This window comes from Trichoplusia ni, chromosome 1, assembly GCF_003590095.1.
Source record: "Trichoplusia ni isolate ovarian cell line Hi5 chromosome 1, tn1, whole genome shotgun sequence".
In the NCBI taxonomy this organism is placed as follows: domain Eukaryota; kingdom Metazoa; phylum Arthropoda; class Insecta; order Lepidoptera; family Noctuidae; genus Trichoplusia; species Trichoplusia ni.
The window spans coordinates 16576171-16600310 of record NC_039478.1 but is presented as its reverse complement, the minus strand read 5'-3'; the positions used below and the strand labels follow the sequence as shown (position 1 = coordinate 16600310).

Here is a 24140-nt window from a genome sequence, read left to right as displayed (position 1 = left end):
CGGATGCATGCGTTAATACCAGTATTTTACAAGTAGCGACGTCCTATCTGATCTTCTCAACCCAGTTACCTAGCCTTTAACGTACCTTCCGAAACACTGAAGAACGTTACGTTACATTATGACGTAGATCGGATTAAGTGTAGCTTAAACTATGATCGATCAACTTGTGTAGTTGTAGTGGACCTAGTTTGAGCTGACGTTGCGGCAAGGTCACGTCCTCTTATATTTCTCCAGCTACACAATTTTACAGGTAACTCTCAACATTTCTATAAAACAATTGCAGCGATACCTATCTACATCTATCAACGCAACACATACTTTATCAAACGTTTCAATACTCGTATAAGAAACATATTTCTAGATACACATTTCCCTGAACGCTGAGCTGTAAACGTTTCAGCATCTAAAGAAGTTCGAGTGTATTTGCATATTACACAGCTATCGTATACGCGAGAACACCTACCACGACACCTTGAAGAAAAACTGATGTAATTGAGAAAAGGAGACAGCGCTCTATATCGGGTAGCGCTGTCTTGCTCGCACACCTGCAACGTCCTTTTTTTAGAGTATGGTAGTAGATGCCCAGTTATCCGGCAGTTGGCAACGCCCGTAACGTATCGTACTTATCTCACTAATTGCCTCCTGTTTACATTAACAATCTCATTTTATATTCAGAGTAATGCAATTTGATATCTTTGGAAGTGTAAAGGAATTCTCCAATATTCTTAATTGGTGGGAGAAAGATATTGTTAGCATAGACGCTTTCAACGTTATTGTTGCTGTTTTCTTTTTGAGTATTGTTTTTAACAAAGAAATATAATGGTGAGAGAGAGAGAAGGAAATTATGCAAAAACAATGGTGTGAAACTTGAATATATCTGTCCTATAGAATACAACCATCATATTGCTGGCTAACACATAAACGCTTTTTAAGTTTTAAATGCAATTTGGTGCCCTTTTTTGTCCACAAATAAGAATTGCCGCACTGAGTTGAATGTTTATTTTATTGCTGTAATTTGTACAAGCACTCTATCTTGCAGTAGTAGAAGAAGAACACAACCCTTCAGTGTTCGGTGTGTTGTGTTCCATCTTACCTACTTGCTTGTTTAGTGCTCTATTTACCTATGATCATTTTTTATGATTACTCACGCGTATTTTTCTGGACTGCCCGACTAGTTTCGGATCCAAGCAGATTCCTTAATCATACGCTGTCACGGCAGCGGAGTTGCTTTAAAATCGCCTTTTTAAAAGCGCTCCATATGCCCAAAAGAAAAAAACATTTGTTTAAAATAAAGATTAACAATAACCATTTAGATTGTGTAAACCATAATCCCCTGCAATTTCAAATCTATTTTAATCTTACCACGAATTTATAACAGTAGTAGTGATAATCTACATGAAATAATTGCCAACAAATTTAATATTCGACATTCTCGATTCAGGATTTAATTAAGCCTAAAACAACAATAGCAAATTGTTAGCTGTCTCATTAACGAGAACGTAATCTATAGTAATGAAAATGCTTTGCAATATGGAGGTGATATTAACGTCCTATGTAAACTGTTGTTTCTACTGAAATAACTATAAATATTTGTGTATTGAATACATTATGAGAATTATATAATGACTAGACTTTCGCCCGCGGCTTCGCCCGCGTCGAGGTCGGTTATAATGCGTTTCCAAGAGATCTCTTCAAAAGTCCGGGATAAAAACTATCCTATGTTCTTTCTCAGGGTCAACTCTGTACCAAATTTCGTTAAAATCAGTTCAGTGGTTTAGACGTGAAAGCGCAACAGATAGACAGACAGAGTTACTTTCGCATTTAAAACATTAGTAGGGATTTTCAACGCTACTGGCTAAATAATAATAATAATAATAAGCCCATCTAGTGAGTGGCGAGTCACCGCCTGCCAATTTATTTACATCACCATGTGTAGAGAGGCAGGTGCCATAGTTTACCGGATAATTTAAGGAACTGGTCCACGTAACAATGTCTCATATATATTATAATAGTCTAATTGATTTTACACACATACTTGCAATAGTTCTGCATCTACTTTGGATTCTTCATGTCTGTTCTCCCATAGAGCAGAGGTGAATGATCCCTAGTAGATGCCCCATCACTTTGTAGATTAAAGTTCTCAAGAAGGCCTCTGCACGTTGGACCTGTGTCCCCGTTCACGCCTTTAAAAAGGACCGGGTCTCTTCGCATGAAGTTAACCCGTGAATGAAAAGAGATACATAATAATAATAAACGTTTATTTTCTCACCACAATATAAACACATTATATATGTACAATTTAGAATCTCATAAAAATAAAAGTAAACAGTATATTGTGTGAGACTGGTGCCTAAGCTAGGCTTTATGGGCCTGTATTTCAGGTCACCAGGTCTCCACCCTTTAGCCATTATTGCTTTTTACAAAATTTTGTGCTATAACTATTATTGCGGTAAGTAATGTTAGTTAACAAATTTTACTTACTTAAACTAATAAAACAAAGTAATTAAAATTAAGAAAACAAAACGAGAATAGGTATTTAAAATAAGTTTAGTTGTGTAGTGTAGTGTGTGTGTAGTGCGAGTGTACATGTGAGTGTTTGTGTTTTGTGTGTGTTCGTGTGTGTGTGTGAGGGTGTGCGTGTGTGTATGTTTTTATTACATTACCTAGTTGTACATAGTACATAGACAGGAATTAGACTGGTATGCTAAGTAACTTTTCGGTTTCGATATAGTTTAATTGTAAAAGCCATGAATTTAACTTTTTTTTACACATTTTATTATTTAGGTTATAGATGGTTAGAAGATTATTTATTTTGTTATATAAAAATCCACCAAGGTGGCAGAAAAAGCGGTTAGAAAAAGCGGTTTTGAGATAGATGCCATGCCGATTTACAGGATTGAATCGCCTTCTACTTTCAGCCAAGGAGGGTTGGTAGGTGAGAAGAGAGTGCTGCCTTAAGATAGTGTTAAGTATGAACAGCTGACGCACCGTTAAAACTTTAGAGCATTTATATAGGTCTTCAGTAGGATAGCGATATGGTAGAAAATTGGAAACTTTTAGAATTGCTCTCTGGGCCCGTTCGAGTGCAATTAATGATGTTTTAGGAGCCCCACCCCAAATAGTAACGCAGTAGCAAAGTAGCGACTGAGCCAGCGCGAAGTAGACTGATCTCTTACAGTTTTCATCAGCTACTGCTCTTAAGGTTTTGAAGACGTATATCAGCTTCCGTAATCTGGCACAGAGTGTATCTATGTGTTGCTGAAATCTTAAAGTGCTGTCGATTTGTACTCCTAGATACTTTATACTGTCTGTTCTATTTAGGTAGATGCATGTACAAGTATTATCTTGAGGTTTCGAACACAGGTGAGCTGTCAGTAAAAATTGATTGGACATCGGAGTATTGTTCTTCTTTAGGGAAAAGGTGATATACATCGTTTTGTCAGCGTTAAGGGTCAGTATATTATTTCTAAGCCATTTTGATACGGTGTTGAAGCCCGTTTGAGCATGGGTATAAACTTCTGGCCAAGAGTCGGCGTTGAATAATAAAGCAGTGTCATCTGCAAAACCGATAATTCTGCCTTGAGGTAGAGAGAGCATGCCCAGCTCGTTAATGTAGATGAGAAAGAGGGTAGGTCCGAGCACGCTCCCTTGTGGGGTGCCGTATGTAACAATTCGTTGACTACTGATGAACTCATCCACCTTAACGCACTGAACACGCTCACTCAGATAGTCTTCAAAAAGTTGGAGTGGTGTTCCTCTAATGCCCATATTCTCCATCTTATCTATTAGGATAGGCACAGAAACCGTGTCAAAGGCCTTGGCGAGGTCTAAGAATATGCCAAGAACTTTCTGACCTTTGTCTATATTTGTAACAATATAATTTGTTAATTCATGAATTGCGTCAGACGTTGATTTACCAGCCCGAAAACCATACTGTGATTCAGAAAGTAAGTTGTTCTTTTCTAGGTAGTCTACAAGTCTATTATTTAGGATCCGCTCCAGCACTTTAGACATGGCAGGTAGTACAGCTATAGGCCTGTAGTTGTTGACGCGATTCCTGTCCCCACTCTTATAAATTGGATGTATTATCGACTTTTTAAACGGTTTTGGAAATTTGCCGGTTTCAAGAGACAAATTGCAAATGTAAGTTAGTGGTGGTACAATAGTTGTCTTATGTTTCTTTAAAAGATCACTCGATATTCCACCATAATGAAGGAGTGTTGTGATCCAGGAGATATGTTATGTTTATTTGACAGTATTTTCGTGCTTGTTAAACTCTTGTTTTAAATTAACTTTCAAACTTTTCTATAAATAACTTCGGCTAAAGGCTCAACGGCCTAAGGCGTCACAGAAAATAGAAAGTCAGACATTAGAAATAACTCCCGAGTCTTCCACTTTTGATACTAAAATACCAACTTTGTATTCCAAAAACAGATATAGAAGGAACATTTTGTAACGTATTGCTGTAGAATCTGATTCGCGGACGAAATCCCAAACAAAAGCGCGTCGCAGAATATTAAAAGAAAATCGATGTATATAGTAAATATCACGATTAATAAAGATAATTGAATAATACGATTGAATCAGGGTCCTAATTCTGCTATTTGCAACGGCCGATGAAGGAATGAAATTTGACTTAAAATGACAATTCTCATGTTCTTTTAAACATTTTTCTACGCAATAATTGGAAATTCAGTGCAGGACGGTATACTCAACGTCAATACAATTAAGTTCCAATTATTGTATTGGCAAAATGCTTAAGAGAAAAGGAATAATTTCAAATCTAATCCAATTGCCATTGGAGCCCTGGACAGTGGACATGTTATTTCCGTAATCCTTATGGTTATACTGGATTTGATAATCTTGGTAACTATAATAGAAAAGTAAATGGTTTTCCATATTGTAACTACATTTAATGAAAAAAAATGATGCTGGCTACTGAGGTAAGAAAAAGGCGTGATGCTCATTTCCTCTTTGAATGCAGGAAGCTCAACTAAGCTTTTTTTAATCCTATACAACCTTGGAAGCAACGCCGCTGGCTTTTTGGATATAACTTTTTTAAACGCTGTTTTATAATATTTCTTCTTTCACTATTTATACCTCCAACCAGATAAATTATCAAGTTAGAGAGTCGTCAAGTTGGAAAGACAAAACAAAGTCGAGTGTTTGAGACCACCGATGCCTCTTGAGCGTATGACCTTATTTAAGAAAACTCATTCAGTAAAAGATTTACCTTAGAGTACCTAGTTAACCTCCGTGTATTGTAATACCTGAGGGGCTTGCCACTGCATTTGAACTAAGACTTTTGAAGTTGCATAAGCGAGACAAAGCACAACAGCGTATATCGGCATCTCGCTTCGACCGTTGCGATAGTCTTTATTCACGCGGTGATTGTAGGCTCTTATGCGGCAGTGGCGCCATCTATCATTCGAGAATGATCTCTTGGCACTGCTTGGCTATAGACTAGCTTTCATTATAAACACTGGCATCTAATTAAGATATTGTGTTAGACTGATGATGTAAAGGACTCGAGAGAGTATTTTTAACTTTAATTACTTTTCAGGATTTATGTGATTATGCCCGATATTTTGGAAACTATTTGTTCATTTAATTATTTTTATTGGTGTTCAACCATGCATATTATTAAATTTCTAATAGGATTGAAATCTCTATTTGTATTTAAATATGTTAAAAGATGTGATAATCCAGTTGTAAGACTGCAGGACGTGTAGTCAAGGTCTTGAGTTCGATCCCACGGTAAGCACCGACTTTTCAAATGTCGTGTGCCCTTTAGAAATAAATATACCAGCTTTCGTGAAAGCACGGCAAAGTGTGGGTCCTACGACTTATCTCTTTCGTTACACTATGAGAGTAAGGGAACAGAGAGTATGCCTGTGTTAGCCTCTTCTCTTGCGACACTAGACGCCGCGGCCTTGTTTAGCACATTACTATAATCCGTAACTTAACGTAACTGTAACTATTGTATTGTTCATTTTGCAAAAACAGTTAATAGTTTGTTATTTTTTTTTACGAGTCATTGGCAAGACTTTTTGCTTTTTAAATATAGCTTGAAGATACTTGTACCATGGTGATTAAAAACCCTTGCTCCAATGCTTGAAAATAATAACCTTACACATTCTCTTTGAACGTTAAACGTAAACAAAAACACTAACAAACATCAATGAAAGCTCCAAAGAGTATCGATAACAAACAATCCAATTAAATGAAACCTTTTTTCAAAAAGGTTGTATCAGCTTGCATTATAACTGGGAACAATCAAGCTTTCTCTGAAATTCAATAGAGTAATAAGCCTCTCGAAATAATCGATGCTTCGGTATGGCGCTTCAATATGATCTGTCTATTGTTTAATTTATTAATAAATTTTTTGTTCTGATATTTTTAAATGTCATGTTTTTTCTGTAAAGTTTGCTATGCGATCACACTAATCCTACTACTATTATAAAGGCGAAAGTTTGTAAGTATGGATGTATGGATGTTTGTTACTCTTTCGCGTAAAAACTACTGAATGGATTTGAATGAAATTTTACCACAATATAGCTTATACATCAGAATAACACATAGGCTACCATTTTTGAGGTTTCTAATGTGAGGTCGTAAAAAACACATTTTTTGCGCTTACATTGCAAACGCTGACTGAATCCTACAAGATAGATAGAAGGCAGGTATAAATTATAACTTATATCTTCTAACCACGCGGACGAAGTCGCGGGCAACAGCTCGTAATATTATAAATGTAAAAGTTTCTGAGTGTCCCTATGTTTGTTACCTTTTCACGCTAAAGCGGTTGGACCGATTTTCATGAAATTGGTGTGGAAATAGCTGAGCTTTGATTAACCGACGGTATTATAAAAATAAATAGGACTCAAGTATTCTATTTCTAGTAAAATTTTGCTTTTATTAAAATTGGTCAAACGTAACTAATATTTGTTTCAATAAATCTCATGACTTATTAAATATCGCGAGTCGAACTGTGCAGTTCGACTCGCGATCCCGCCGCGTCTGCTCATGATTAAGGACTCCGGTTGGGTCCGAAACTAGTCGGGCTACCCCGATAAATACGCGTGAGTAAACCGTTACATCATTTAATAATGAATCATTCTCACGACAGTTACTATCAAAATCTCATGACTACTTGTAATTTTCACACATTTCTACGGTTCGTCTATCATGTGTTAATGCAGAAATATGAATGGCTATCGAATCTTGTATGTGTACTATACTATACTAGTTAAATATGAAACTTGAAAAATATAAACCTGTCACTACTCAAAAAGGTTAAAATCCGGTCAAGTGCGAGCCGGACTCGCGATTCCGAGGGTTCCACTCGTATAGGCTAAAGAAAAAAATCTTTGCAAAAATCGATCGATCGAAACCAACATTAACCCAAACCAATATCGATTTTTCATGAAAACCATTTCCATAGTACAAAATCAAACCCCGTATAAATTTTACATTGATCTTCAATAAACTCATATCCACAGTACGATAGCTAGCATATTATAAACATCTACTGTAACAATCTCATAAATACCCAATGAAAATGCAAACACTAAAACCAAATATCAGTGACTACTAGAATATGAAATTAATATGACTGCAGCATCAAATTTTACGTAAATATTTTATGAAAATTGTTCATATCTGTCGCTGACTACTTTATTATGTCGACCGCTGTTTCCATTACACGTCAACATTACCGAATTTATATGCTGGACTTTTTGAAATAAGTTTTTCTATCCTTTTTTACGATCTGGTGAAAGTCCACATGAATTTCCTTCGTCCTGAGGAAGTCAAAGGGGTGTGCCGGAATTTTACTGGGTACAACGACTAGAATGTTTCTCGGTAAGGTAACACTTATCAGTAAGATATGAAGGATTGCAACGCATTGCGATACACCGACACAAAAACGCGGATGACGTAGCACGGCGGTTCAGGTTTAGTCAGTAAAAGTCTGACACTACCCATTTCCTCCCTCGAGGGAGTGGGCGTCCATGAGGATTCGGGGAAGGAGGCGGGGGCCTTAACAAAAAAAAGGTAGATATATACAACGAAATCAATGTAATAAACAAAACACATTAACAAAGATAGCATTCGGTCTATGTACTTCTTTCTAGATCTCTTAAAGCTCGACCTGTCCTTCTATATAAATTCGTGACGAATGAGATACTCTTTCATATTCCCTCACCTTTTCTCTGTTATGTAATATTAAATTACACGTATGACATAAATATGTAAGGCATATGGCCTTAACTGCGTAATGTCACTATACATGTGTCTAATACACTAAATATTTGAATAGATGAAAACGCCCCTTGGGTATTTACGGTGGCGTGCATGGAATTCTGGCCAATTCTGAATTCATAAACGTAGAATATTTTGAACTTTGGCCTATAGAGTGGTGCTCGTATAACAAACGATAGCTTTTATTTTTGATGAAAACTGTATTTTAGGAATGCTTGCATTTTTGAGATGTATGACGTGATTTTTATTTTGTTGAAATATTTTATTTCTACAATTTTTTTATGCTAAAAAAGTGTTATTTAAAATGTATGCTCTTCTGGGCAAAATGATGACTGGATGAATGGATGATTGAAACATCTAACAGATGGAGAATTATGTGATAATTCAGCTCTATTCGACTTTCGATCTCACCGAGTGAGTTCAATAAAACGTCTTCAGTAGGATATGAAACTACGCGCCCTATAAATACGCGTGGATATACCGTTGTATCAATTATTTGACAACATTTTCCTTTATAAACTTTTAACAATATGAGTGTCAGAGCATGATTTCAGTTTTATTTAAATACTCATTCGGCTGTTGGACACCGGACATTGTTAAACGTTTATCCGTTGACAATGTACGTTATTATTGATATTTAAAGGATACTGAATAATGATGTGTGGAGTTATTTTATGTCAGCATTTGTTTGGCCATATAATATGCCAAGTTTTGATCGCTAATTGTTATTTACTTAATTGTTTAAAACTTGATGTAAAACATTTTTGTAAAATTCCATTTTTAATAGGAGCTTTATTTATACGAAAATGTTGTTACTATAACGCTAAAATGGCTACGGAAGCCTTAACAGTCTCTATTTCCGTCTGCTTTAATGAATTATTGTAAAGAATACCAAGGTCTTTGAGGAGCTCGATTAAAAGAACATAAATCATTTTTTATTCGAGTTTTGTTTTCGACAAGGTTGGAAACATGTCTTACTTTTCCGAACTTCAAAATACAAATAATCAAATATAAAGAATCACAATTTATATTCCAATAAAATAAGGTAACATTGTGATACCGAGGTCCAAACGGTCTAGTACATAAAGTGACGAAAACCAGGCGCCACTCACTCCGAACCAGGCATATTGCAGAGCACGAGGAAAATATCGCGAGTAATATAATACTCGCTTCTGTGAAAACATTTGTAAAGGTATATTTTCTACAACTTCCCTACAATATGATACTGGAAAACGTAACTTATTTATTTAAAACGAAATTCATATAATTTGGGCAATAATGATTTGAATGAATAATTTAAAATGACACCTTTGAAAATTCGTCCAGCAGTTATTAGTTTTAAATTGCATTGTCATCGGGTTTGAAGCTACCCTGAAAATTTCAGTCAACTATCTTATCGGGAAGTGCCTCAAAATTGAGTTGCGAAAACGCAACAACCGGAACGACAAACCAACAAGAGAGTCAGTGTATAAAAAAGTGGAAAAAAAATTGTCTACAACCATCATCAAAGACTGCAATACAGTAGACACGTTCATTCAATTCAAATTCAAGTGTCAAAAACACTCGTTGTAAACAGATTGTTAGGTAATGCGATAGAAAACCTATTGGATGGGTAATCTATCAATTTGCCGGGCGAGCGATCAAAGGTACGTGTGAACGAGCCTAATCTCACACATACATCGTATAATTTGTGTTATAACGCCACTACTATTTGCTGCCGTTGTTGTAAGTGGCATGAATTCCGGGTGATAACCGGCCAGGAATGTTCCTTGCATGTGTAGTTAGTAATACAATGTAAGTTTTTTTATCGTATTGTTTTTTTTTATAATTATGAATAAAATAACGCTTTCTTTTGTTTTTCAACCAACTTTAAAAAGGAAGAGGATTCGTCTGTTTTTTTTTTTATGTTCCTTACCTCAGAACTTCGGGCTTCGTCGGTATATTTGAATGTATGTTATCTCAGAACTTTTTTATTTAACGTGAAATAGAGGTTTTTGATCTCATTAAAATGTCATCAAGTTTGGCCCAGTAAAAAAGTTGTGATGTTAAAAGGTATTTTTTTCAAGGAACTACTCGATATCAAAATCAGCGCTTAGCGAAGTGGCATCTATTCTATATTGTTGACGTTAGTAGTGATCGCTTTTAATGTACCATGAAGATGACATGTGGGTTTGATAAGTCACATGATTTTGAGTTATTTCCACCAAAATACATTTTAGTTATTTGATTCAGTTAACGCTTGTCTTACGGATATTTTTTTTGCTAATATAAAAATAAAAGATACATATTGTGTAGTAGAAAAAAACTCATTTACAGACTCCACTCCACTCCATTTGGTGAGATAAAGGGTCTTATTGTGAGCTCATTTAAAAAAAAGTTTAAAAAAGAGGATGTAAAAAAGAAGATTAAAAAATAAGGTTTAGTATAGAAGGTCTAGTAACTCGTCTTAAAGTAATATTCCTATGTTTCTGGAAGCGCGACAGTGTAATATAATACTTTAAAACGTGAAGGTAGTTCCCCAGATTTTATCTACAGCAATGAATTCAGCTAAGACTGACATAAATATGAATAAACAAACACTTAGCAAACTTCATAAATTCATAGCACCTAATTTAAAACAAACCTTCCAAAACTAAGTTTGAAATGAGTTTGAAACAAAAAAGTATTTAGTTACTTCGCAACGTGGTGATAAATATAAAATTCAGTGACACACCTAGTTAGTAGTTGGGATTGTTTAAATTAAAACTCAACTAGTTTATTACATTAACATTTTTGGAGCTAACATTTATTATTTACTCGGTTTTGTAAAGCTTCTCACTTTGTTATGACGCTGTGTTGTGCCAGAGGAATTCTAGCTTAAAAATCGTTGGTGTGACTGAAAGAGTTAGAATATAATTTGGAAATTTCAAAGATGTTTTGTAGTTCAGGGTAGAGAATAGTGGAAACATTTGGGGAGACCTGTGCCCAGCACTCAGCGGAGGGTCACAGATGGTTGGAAAGAATAAACTTTTTTCTTTGCTCGAGATTTCATTTAATTCCAATTTGATATTTAATAAATGGTATAGCTTAATCTCGAAACGGATGCTCGATAAGTTACTAAACTTCTGTTTAAAAAAATGGCAATTTCATTATTCATCTAAGCAAACCAAATAACCAAGGATGTGGTATTTTACGCACTCTAGTAAAATAAAATTATTTCTATATAGCCCATGATAAAAGGTCACCACCTATTTTTTGTCAACATTTTTACCCGAAATTGTTGAATGACTTTACACACTTACCGGTGCCATAACTCCCAGGTACCTGAGTTCTGAACCTGTACTACGACCTACTTTTCACAATCGTGGGACAGAGCCGGCACTACACTTAGAATAGCGCGGTCTCGTTTTCGCATCACCAACTGCGCTGCTTAAGTGCTCTTGATACAGGTTCTAGAGTTATTTCTCAAGCATCCTGTAGGATCTAGGGTTAGATGGCGACTGATACCAAACCCTTGGGATTACCGACGTTAGACTTAGGTACCTACCAACCTTTTTCCAAAGTGCCCTTTAGATTAAATTACTATTTTAAGTGACAGTAATTTTTAGGTCCTATTTTGATATTAAAGGGGAATAAATCTTATTATATTTTTGTTATTATAGCGGATGGTGTTTTTTTTTTAATTGTCTTTTTATCTTTTTTTTTGAAGCATAAACACAGATCAAAAGACAATCAATAGAGTAGACAATCAATTCAAATCAAAGGACAAGAAATATCGACAATTCATAAAATACAGAATATGGCATTTTTAAAACAGACATAGTCCTTTTTTTTTCTTTCTCCTAACAGTCACGGGTACATACATATCTACATATAATGACTAAGCGCCTTTTTAAAAGGTCAGATAAACGTATGAAACGTTTTTGTTAGTGACTTTATGAACCATCGTGAGATAACAAACAGCTGATGTTTCTGACGTCCATTTACTACGTAATGTCTGTACGGATCTTTTGAAGTAATCAATGATAAATTGTGACGAACATTTCATATATAGGCTTTGAAAAATATGCACACACATGCAAATTTATCAAAAATTATGTCAAAATTAAACCAGACTGAAAATAATCAGGCAGGTCGAAGCTTTATTTGGTGGTGGGCTGCTTGTTCCGCACTTAGGCTCCGAATTGCCTATTATGCGTGGGTTAGTTTTGAGAGGTCGTCAGACGCCCACGGGCGGATTAAACCCTGACATAAGTCTATATTGCTTTCTTAGCAAAAGTCGGTAATCTCTGAAGAATTGATCCATGTATCCAGTTAAAAATGGGAGGAATAGAGGAGCTCGTGGCTAAGCTATAACTGCTTGATGCTTAAAATTGCTTGATCATAGGTTAAGCCGCTTTTGGTCCGTCGATGGGTGACCATCTTTGTCATAACGAGTTCCCCCGTGTTTCGGGAGTCACCCTCAATTGTTTGTCTGGGCTATTATTCAAACATCTTTGACAGCCGTTACGGGTAGTCATAAGCCAAAAAGTCTGACTTCTTAGTCTGTCTGGAGTCTTAAGTGTTGTTCATTTAGCTAACATACTAAACACCAGTTCCTTCTTATCACTTTTTATTTATAGATTCATATTGGTGTTTAAACATCTTATTGAGGCAGCCGAATTCTGTTGCTGCCTGTAATATTTATCAACTTGCTCTGAGGAAGGCTGCAAATACGATAGTTAACAGGGCTGTGAGAATACCGGGTTGCTTTTAACTAAACCAATGAATACTAAATACAATCTAAACTAGTCGGGACCGGTGCTAGCTGTAGTACAGTCGCCGATAGAAGTTGTAAATAAACGTCAGATCGAATGTGTTCGAAACTTAAATTGCCATTGTCAACTGGTTTTCAAATTTAGAATCTCATTCACGTAGCGTTAGGGTAAAATGGAATCCTATTACTAAGGCTCCTCTGTTCATCCATCCGTCTGTCACCAGGCCGTATCTCATGAACATATCACATAGGCCTCCTTGCCTTCTCTTTCTCAGACAACCGGGTTAATATTCACATCGAAGGAAACAAATAAAAACTTTATATGATAATAATTTATAATTTTGATTTTAAACTTTTATAACACCTGTAAACAGATTAAACATATAAAGCTTCATTAAATGTAAAGATCTATTTAAAATGTCACTAAAACTGTCTGGAAGCGATGGTAGGTAAGTACACTCACCAACAGAGGTGGCAATCACAAACGTCGACGTTTCGCAAGCGAGGTATTTGCAATTTATGCCACGATCCAACGATTGTCATCCACTATGATTTATTGATACAGGATATGTGAACGTGAAATCCTATTCTAAATGTAATATTACATTATAAGCACAAAAATATTTTGATGTTATACTATGTATACCTACTATGATAAAGTGTTAATGAAGTCGCAAATATTTAACTTATACTATCGAAAGTGTGATTCATTTTAAACAAGGTGCAATATACAATGCAACTTTTACAAAAAGTCATCTCAATAAAAAAGTCTTATTATACGCTTAGTACAATTTTTGTAAACGAAAAGAAAGTCTCATTTGCTCACCCATCAAACTTAAATTGTACCAACCGTGCTTAATCTCGATTTTTATTTGATTTAATTAATTAGTAATTGTAAAACTATTTAACTATAATAATTCATAAGATACCGCCTGGTTAGAGACGGAAGGACATATGTTTAGCTTACCTTAGGCATAGGGGTTCCGTTTTAACCCTTTAGGTATGGAGCACCGAAAAAAACTAAGAGTTGTCAATCTCACAAATATCATCTTATGATAACCTAAAGGCCCAACAACATAGGCCTTAACCCTGAACAACTCAAAAACATAATTAATTACCGATTACATCGTATTTTAGCCGTTTACCCTCCCCTTCTGCGGGAAATTTACATTTTAATCAAGTGTAAACAGGAGGGTTAAGAAATCCTTGGTCTTTGTCAACCCTTCAGGGAAGCCGGCGTGACTTTAAATATGTATGCAAACGTTCATCATTATTCTCTGCGGTTTTGGAAATGGAGACCTGAGTTGGAGTATAGTCAAGGTTCTCCCGGAACTGTAGGCAGAAATTAAATTCGAAGCATTCAGTCGAATGTGGAAGTTTACGAATAGGCTCCGGATCCAAGTAGAATATCGAATAGTGTAAAGAAAATATGAACCAAAGAGGTTTCAATACACCTGAGCTTTGCATTCCTTTTGGCATCGCTTCTAATACCAACGATATTTAATGACCACTGCCTGCTGTCTCACGCTCACCTACTCACCTAAGGCTCTGTTCAACTTCACCAACCAGCCATTATTATCGTTAAGATCAAAATTTATCGCACTTCTAAAAAATCTTCATATTTTTCATTGCCCGAGTTGTACAACTCCCCAAATTAAATTTATAGTAGTTCATGTAACCGTATATCATTAAAAAATGTAGAAAATGAGATGATGCTAAGAACACAACTACATACATCAAGATAAACCAAGGAGGTTACATGCAATCCAATAATCAGAACGATGAGATCTTCAATTGAACCTTGATCGGAATCGTCCACATTTGTCGAATCAAACAAATCGATTTACTATAAGGTTAACTAACCGATTCGATCTCACGGTCCCTGCCAAGTATTTGTACGGCAGTAACGTACGAATGCTCGACGAGAGGAGGTAATCGATTAGATGTATCGAGTAGAATATTATCGTTACGATACGCAGAGGTTTTTGAGACGATTATATTGTGAGACTTTCCCTTTTAATAATGTTTATGAGAATTTAAAAATCATCTCATATTTTTTATTTGTTTGTTTTTTTTTTATCATTTAAGGTCGATATTATACTAAAAGTTTGTAAATTCTGAATAAATGTTTACACTCAGATACACTCCCAAACCAATTTCTTAGCAAATAACATCTTAATTAGACAGCTTTACTTATCACAGGTCTGACTAATTACGTCTAGACTGAATTAACAATGAATAATAGGTGAAGTGAATAACAGGAATCGAACAAAAAAGCAAGGGTTTGCCGTTCGCTGCCCCGCATTGCTCGCTCGGGTCACGCGACTACAAACTTTTTCATTTTCCTGAAAAACATTTTTCGCGTAACGTTCGAAGTTCGAACTATGTACATTAAACGTTAATCGGGTTTGTTTTCAACATAGACATAAATAGGAAAGCATATTTGTACAATAGATTGTCGCAAGGAGTTTGTTTATAAAGATTTTCCTCTTTTGAGAGACGAGCAGTGAGTTTTGTTGGCTGGAATAGTTAGTTGTTTTTCATGATAAATTTTCTTTTTTTAGAATACTCAATCAAAAAGTTGTTGGTGCAAATTGTCATGCATAGAAGTTAAGACAGACATGAATGGCATGAAAAAGAGGTAATCATTAAATTTACCTCTTTAATTTCCAATTCAATAAAATTAAGTTATATTCTTTAAGTAGAAAGGCAATGTAGTTTATATTGAGAACTATACTTACAGTATCATAGAAGTAAAGAACAAGTAAGCACATTTTTGTCTGATTCTTTTTATGTATATTAGTGTACACAGAAAAAACACTATAGAGGTGAGTATCAAAGGGGTATTATACATTGGGAATGGAAAGACCGATTCCAATTTGGTTTGTTTTGTATTAAAGCCGAAGCATGTGTGTGTTTTCAGATATGTTTGACGAATTGGTAGAGCCATTTTTTACCTTGTTACTTTCAAATTACTATACACAAATATTACACACATAAAAACTTATAATCTCTTAAAGTTAATATAAAGTTGTCTTAAGACACGCAACTGTTGCTACATTATGTTAATACTACTTAAGCTGAGTATCGCTTGCTTACGAGTAACTTAAGAGCACAAGTTCAGGTAGAACAACAACTTCGAGAATGTTGGCTTATATATTGCTTTACGATTTTATTAAATACTTATGTTGCTTGAAAGTTCTGGATTTAGCTAATGTGGGCAAAAAGGAAAGTCTATTACTAAAAATTCGCTGCCTCCCCGTCTGTTTGTCTGTGCGTCACCAGTCTTTGAAGCGTTAGGGTTTGGGAGTTGAAAAAACTGAAAATATTACTGTTGCCCTTATAAGAAATGGTACGGTCATCAGATTCGAAACTAGTAGATTATTTTTATAATTTTGTTTGAGCTTCTTTTATCAACATAATATTTACAAAAAGTCAGTAAATCGGCGAAGAAAATCTTAACGTGAAACTCTTATTACAATCAAAGTGTTGTTCATTCGAATGGCGCAAGAGCAAAAAGTTTGTATTATTTAATAAAAATGTTCAACTTACCCCAACATAACAAGTCTGAAGCAGTTCTTCGGCGGAGGCACTGACTCGTCACAGGCTTGCAGAACCGGAGCACTGGGACCTGGTGACCTCTCAGGGTCAGACTCCTCCCCAACGCCTGCCCCTCTCCGACACAACCACGACGTCCCACACTTATCCCTCGCATCTTCAACCGGGGCCGCGAACTGGCACCTCCTTGGTGATCTCCTGCCACTGGCTAAAGATGACTTCAAAGGTGACGGAGGGGCCCGAATGGGGCTAGAAGTGGCTCTTACAGGGGATGTGTTGACTTTGACAGGGGAAGACTGGAGAGATAGTCCTCCCCTTTCGGTCGTCCCGTTCAGCATTGTTTTTTCAACTTTGGCACTTTTTTAAACACATTTTCGGTGTTGGTTTAACTGTTATTATTTTGTTTTAAAGGCCATGTTTTGTGTATTATTCATTTTTGGATCGTATTTCTGAAATTTGGAAAATTGATATCATGGTTGAGAGAAAGCTCTATAAGGGCTATACTTTATTTCATCAAGGTAATTGACGGAGATTGAAGGTAAATGAAAACGTAAAAGCTATTAATATATAGTTTTAAGCTTCTGCACCACAAACAAAAGGATATTTTTAGAAAGATTGAAGGAAAGTAAAGATTCTGGGCTCTTCGAAAATAAAAAAAAGTAAACGAAAAAAGGAAAAACATTATTTCATCTTATATTTTCACTCAACAGAAAATAAAGAGAGTTATAAAAGGTGAAAATAGTTTTCATTTCTAAGCTCTGTCATCGTTTCTCATGTCACGTCGACGTCTGAACACGACTGTTATTTTTCATCTTATCACTATTATAAATGTACTACAGTATTACACTTGATAGTTAGTTACAAAGACGTATAGAACCCGATATTTTACTTTATGGATGTGCTACAAAAAATCAAGTAGGATTCATTAATTTTTCAAGACTGCGCAAAATATATGCTTTTTACTACTTTTTGTACAAGGATTAACGCACGAGTACATGTTTCTTTAAAGCCTAAACTATTTTTATTATTATTACAAAACAGAGGATATTCTCAATTCGTCTGTATTTTGCTTTTTTGTTTGCAAACTGAGACTGACTGGAACCGATTTTGTTTTTTTTATTTAACCTGAAGCAGCTTTAATTTGGTTCCAGATTGGCTTTGTAGGTTTAATTTAAAGTCGGTTGTACGTTTTTGTTGTAATACAGTATTTTTATTCTGTATCATCCAATCCGAGCGTGAGCGAAACTGACTGTTCATCCATTGTCCCTTTTTAAAAAACAACTTGTGTTTCGGTTTCACGGACATGCATGTGTAGATCACACATACACTTCTTTTACACGGGGATCTTTTCTTGGCTGTCCGTGAAGTAAAAGTCATCTTGCCAGTATACATTTTTTTGTTTAATATTTACATGTTACTTTTTTATAATTCTCTATTCATAACCTAGTGTAAATATTAGAGAAGTGAAATGAAATGAAATGAAATTATGTATTCTGCAAATAGGATATTTTTTATCACTTTTACATGTCTTTTTTGAGAACGATGGAGACGACATTTCCTAGCTGACTACCCTAAGAAGAAATGTCGAAACAAACTCAGGGAAGGAAGGGATATTAATGATACGATATTCAACCTGATTAAACAACGTTACCGTCCTATCTCGGTATCACTACACTAAGCAACTCTCTTACCGTCCCAGTCATTATATCTCGAAGGAAATAAGATGAAACTTGAGCGTGAGAGGTAAATCGATAGTTCATTATCTTACACGAAGTGTGTAAGGTACAGGTTCCCCAATCGCTTTAAAACCTCTTTTAAATTCTCTTATCGATAAGTCTAATCGATTTTGATGCTTTTGTGTTCGATTGGATGTAAAAATTTTAGCGGATGTAAGCTCCTTCTGTTTTTTTTTGTGCAGGTTATTTTTCAAAGGACGTTTGAAACTTTAATAAGATTATTGTCCTAAAAGCAGAGAAAAGAACTACACTTTCACAGTTAACTTATAACCTATTTTGATTTAACTTTTTATGCATTAGCTTGGATTCCAAGGACATCGGTCAAAGAAACGTAAGGGTGACAGCAAATTTTATAGCACAAATACAGTATGTATTTATATATACATATCATCTATAAATTTTTCATTTTTAAATACTGGCCGCCGTTTCATGTTTTAATTTTTCCATCCACTCGTTTCGGTGAGTATATTTTTTCATCCGCAACTTTTATAACCCCATTGGCTGGAGCGGGTTGCCAATTTATACCATATCTGTTAAAAAGTTTCCGTCAAAGTAGGTTAAATACAGATTTTTTATGACGTGGGATGAGGCAGTGGGCTGAGCTTGATAATCTGATGTAATAAGAGGTATTATGGAGACTGTTCAACATGAATAAAGAGATTATATTCAATATTACGGAGTACCTACTGATTTAAAAAGAACATGACATAAAACACATGGTTACATTTTTTAAAGAGATAGCGTTGGTAAACAGTACATTACAATGCATGTAAACGCAGGCCCCCTAAAGAATATCGACGTCAGGAAAAGCAATAAGTTTACAATATGTATGGCAACTATGACGGACTGCAGCTACGCGATCCTCCGTACGAGAACTTATCGCAACGGATCACCGATTACCACGGTTTGTGCATCGATCACTTTACGCAGCAAATTAACTTTATGAATTTCAGATATAGAATGTTCATTCCAAGTTCTATCATCGAATAAGTTTTAATTAATATATTTGACTGCAGTATACATATTATTATGTATTTTGCGCTTATGTACAAATCCCAGGAGAAGAGAAAATATTTTTTGTGTATCCGATACGATAGTCCATTTATTGGGAAATCACAAAGGTCTTAAATAAACAAAAACATTTTAAGTCAAACTACAGTGTAACGAATGCTTCTAAATTCTAAATTCTGTTTTAAAATCGAACACTAACCAACTTAGAACCACACAAGATCGCCAAGATAAAATTAAAAGAAGCGCTTAATACACGAGAGTGTTGCTTTAACTAAGCGAACAATCTTCAAGTTTAACTATGAAACAAGAATCGATAGACTGAGCTTCTCTCTGATTGGACGCGGTGTACCTAGAGTTGACTTTACCCGGTACATATCGACTTTCCCGGCGTCGCCCGGAGTCTCCCTGACTTTTACGGGATGCCCCGGATATAGTCCCGTACGGGATTATGGTTGGTTAAGTGCTTTCGAAGCTATCGAAGAACGTGACTGTAGTTGCAAGTTATTGGGAAATTGATAGCGATAGTGAGTGCTACTAAAATTGATGTTAAAGTCGCTTGCAAAGATTTGATGGTGAAATAAAAATTGGATTCAGAACGCCTTTTGTTCCGAACACGTTTCAAAGGTTACAGATTTTGGGTATATAAAGCAATACTGTAATTTACATTTACGAATTATTCTAATGCTAATTCTATTATTAAATCAAAAGCTGAAACAGCATTCAAATTTTGCGGATTACATGCCACGACCATAAAGCATAGACCGCAAACAATATACGAAGCGAAAATTAAAATCACATCGATGTGGCAAAAAATCGAAGGACCTAATAAATCCTTTCCTTTATTCCTGCCCTCGAACCCCGAATTATATAAACAATCGCCTCGAAAATCTTGCTCGTCGTCAACTAACCCAATATTTACATAATCCTAACTCAGTTTTCGGCCGCGCTTACCGTAGGAGGTGGCTTGGAGCTTAATTCGAATTTGGGATGGACAAATTCGTGAATCGAACAACACTAGTGGGGCTCAATTGTACACCATTGTCATTAACTGTCCGTGTGGAAATAACCGATGAACCACCAGCCAGTGTCCTGGGCCCCAATTCTGCTATTCATAATGACCGATGAATGAATGTTCGGCTTAAGGAACAATTTTCGTATTATCTTAAGCATTTTTCTACACAATAATTAGAAATTCAGTGCGGGACGGTACACTTAAGGACAATACAATGCTTAAGGGAATAGGAATAATTTCATATTTAATCGTACTGTCATTCATTCATCGGCCATTGTAAAATAGCAGAATCGGGACCCTGCATTGTCACTGGTGCCATGTTTACCTAAAGTGACTAAATAAGCTTTGATCCGTAACGTTTGTTGGTTTATCTTTAAATTGTTCACCCAACCCTGTTTATTTTGCGGATGTTTGCAAAGGATATTTTACATATCATAATTTGAGTGTTTTATCAATACTCCAATGAATATTATGCAAATTAATGCATGAATGAAAATATATTACTGTTACACAAACAAGGAGTAATTAAACTACCTTTATTATTGGATTCAGTATGTTGTTGTGAATCGAAATGCTATAAATTTTTCAGTGATTATTTTTACATTGTTGAAATATTAACAGCTATTTATTTAAAATAAAAACCGGCCAATTGTAAAACGCGACACTGGGGGTTCATTGCAAATCAAAAGTTTGCAATAAAATTAAAATTAAACTGCAAAAATTCCAGCTACAACGGTTCATGTGATGTCTGGCGACAGTCTGACGGATTGACGAGCATCGGAGCCCTCATAACACCACTCTTTTTTGACCCATTTGGTTCAAAATCCTAAAACGGCTCCACATCTTGATGAAACAGGAACTACTAAACAAGAATTCAAAGTTATGGTAGGACCGTTGTGGTGAACCACGTACCGCATAGAACGGGAAGCACGTGGTCTGTCCGGCTGAAATTCAAGCGGTTTTAATCACACCCCTATTCAACGGACGCTAGATAAAGCTGTGTCGTACACCTCACAAAAGACTCCCAACTGCTGCAAAATGTGACAAACCTGTTGCCTATTCAATGAGATTTCAAAAGATTCGAGAATAGGCTGAAAAAATTCTACTTTCCAAATTTCAATGTGGTTTTAATGTAACGAACTTGGCAGTTTGTTGTACAGTTAATTAAATAGACCAGATATCAACACACTATAGACAAAACCTCGCCTAGATTACAGGTCTGGCATTCACATCAGCAATTCGATTAAAACAATGCCTATTTAGCACAGCAAACACGAAATGAGAATGTAAACAGGCCGCAACACCGCGTTATCGAAAACCGATTATGGTAGTGGTCAGCATAAGAGTGTTTGACACACAATGCTGTACTATGTTTGCTATGCTTGGCATTTAGGCAAAGCAGCATTATTTGGGGAGTTGACTTTGAAACTAGATTGCGTGTCAAGCTTTCGATTATATTAGGGATTTTGAGAACGGTGTACCTGCAGCGTTTACACCAAAGCTCAGAATTGGCATGTACAGAATTCTATGCATACAAATGAAAAACTTTCTTAAAAATTGGGAATTTTCAACTCAACTGAACTGACTGTACATATATTGTTCATTTTTATGAAATTTTTGGTATGAATTTATTTTCTCATCATGCCCAGAATATTTCGAAAAATATAAATATGAAATATATTTATAGACAGTACTAAAAATAGTTGATTTTCAGCTCAATACCGATATATACTTTTCGGAAAATATTACTTCATAAAAGGGAATTTTATGATAAAGTTTTACACGCTGCAGTGCTCGTAAAGTTTCGATTTTACAATCGCGGAGTAGATAGCGACGCGCCTGATTGATTGCGAACAATACGTGGGAAATGCACATAAAACTTTGAAATTTTGATTTTAAATTTAGTGAGGTTATATTCCAGAAAGGATATTTCATACCTTTAAATATTGGTATTAATAAAGGAACTTAACGGTTCTTAAGACTCCAGAAGAACAGAAAATAAAATTAGCGCCCATCAAATTTCTGACCTCAATAATAATTGCTTGAACTTACGTTTACTTTTTATTTTTGTTTCTTATTATTATTATTATTTAGCGGCAACAGGACTACATCGTCTAAAAATTTCTACATTCTAGCTTCTACGGTTCAGGACTAACACTGATGACAAACGGTCGGATAGACAACGGAGCCTACGTAATAGGATTTTCGTTTCCACCCTTAGAGTACCTATCTCTAAAAACTAATATTTACAGTTGACGGCTGTCAATTATTCTCCTAGACCTTTGGAGGCCCACCCCTACGTCTTCAAGTAATCTAATCCCAGTTATGAAAGTGTGACAAGGCAATACACGACAAAAAAACACGTCTATCTGTCAACATTAGGCCTAAAGTAAAACACTTACTCCTGAACTAATATATAGACTCAAAAAGTAAACTCCAAATCCCATATTTCAACTCAATAAAACCAAAAGTTACGTCACATTAGATTTAAAAACAAATCGTAATGGATTCAACAAACTGTGCCGCTTTAATTAAAAATTATAATTAAGGGTAACGTCACGAATAAAGTAAGGATATTATGATATTAATTTCTAACTGAGCGAAGTATTTAAACGTTTAAATGTTTAATTGTTAAAGTACTTTCGAATTAGCAAGGGTTAAATATAAACGTGATTCATTGACCCGGAACAATATGACTGTTACTATGTACCTCGAATCCAAAAGCCAGGGTCTTAGTTATAACATTTAAGTGTTCTTGATGCTTTACAGAACCATTTCATCAAATAATCTTTTAAAATACGCTTTAAGCTTTTATACTTGGAGTTCATCAAGCATTCCAAATTATTTGCATCAGAATTCAATTTTATATGAACGCTGTAAAATCCGTTTAAGCCGTGCGATTGTAATAGTACTAGTGTCGGTTTCGATATAGCACGGCATGCAGTCATTTTTTGAGTTATCGTTGAGAATTTAAGCTCAAAGACGCAAAAAGCTTGTCTCATAGAATCCGCGAAAGGAAATACCCAAATTTAAACCGTTAACGAATCGAAGACACGTGAAGTGTGAAAAAAAGAGAATCTATTTGGTCGATTTCAATCATTGATTTTTTTTGGATGGGAAATATCAAATCTCAACTTCTAAATAGAATTTCAAAGATTTTCTTTTCAAATGAAAGAAATCATCTTTTCTTTGTTGCTTGCTTACAAGAAAAAGCCTCTCCAGAAAAATTTCTCTAAACGACCGAAAATCATCGTTTTATAATAAAGAATTCCCATTATATTCAAAACAAACGGTCACCCGTACCCAAAGAAAGTTCATTACACTAAGTACGGAAGTAACCTAAAAATTTCGAAAGTCGGAAATTGGGTCCGATGATTTGAGCTTCAAATGAAATCCATCCCATTATCACGGGCATTCAAAATGGACTGCACGACCCTCCGGATATTTTCAATTCTAAATTATCGTTAAGTTTTAAATGCCTGATTTTTATATTGCATTTGTTTTTCTATGCCAACGTCTGGTAGCCATTTGAAGTGACTTTGGGTATTGAGGTTTTATTTGCTTATGTTTAACTTGCCAATTAAATAATAGAGGGGCTTTTTTCCAATATTAATTATTTAGTTGTAGTTAAATAATAGGTATAAGGAAAGATAATATTTTTATCGTACATTGTATTTTTCCGTTAGAAAAGATTTTTCTTTTAATCAACTTTTCATCTTACACATTTTACCATGAATCATAAAGTGAGTAAAAAACCACGGCGTAAGTGTAAACATTATCTTTTATATTGCTATAAAAATATATTTTGATAGTAAACACTTACACG

The 24140-nt window shown here is 35.3% G+C and overlaps 1 protein-coding gene across 2 annotated transcripts in view; it reads right to left on the bottom strand.

The window, feature by feature from the left end:
- LOC113497321 (GTP-binding protein Rhes) overlaps positions 1–24140 on the bottom strand; it is an 84598-nt gene that overhangs the window by 30958 nt on the left and 29500 nt on the right. The window contains exon 2 of one of the 2 annotated variants that reach the window (XM_026876843.1): positions 16550–17004. In XM_026876843.1, the coding sequence (XP_026732644.1) occupies positions 16550–16893 (344 nt within the window). In that variant the 5' untranslated portion in view covers positions 16894–17004. Of the gene's footprint in view, positions 1–16549; positions 17181–24140 lie in introns of those variants that run through there. The other variant, XM_026876835.1, reaches the window with a different exon arrangement.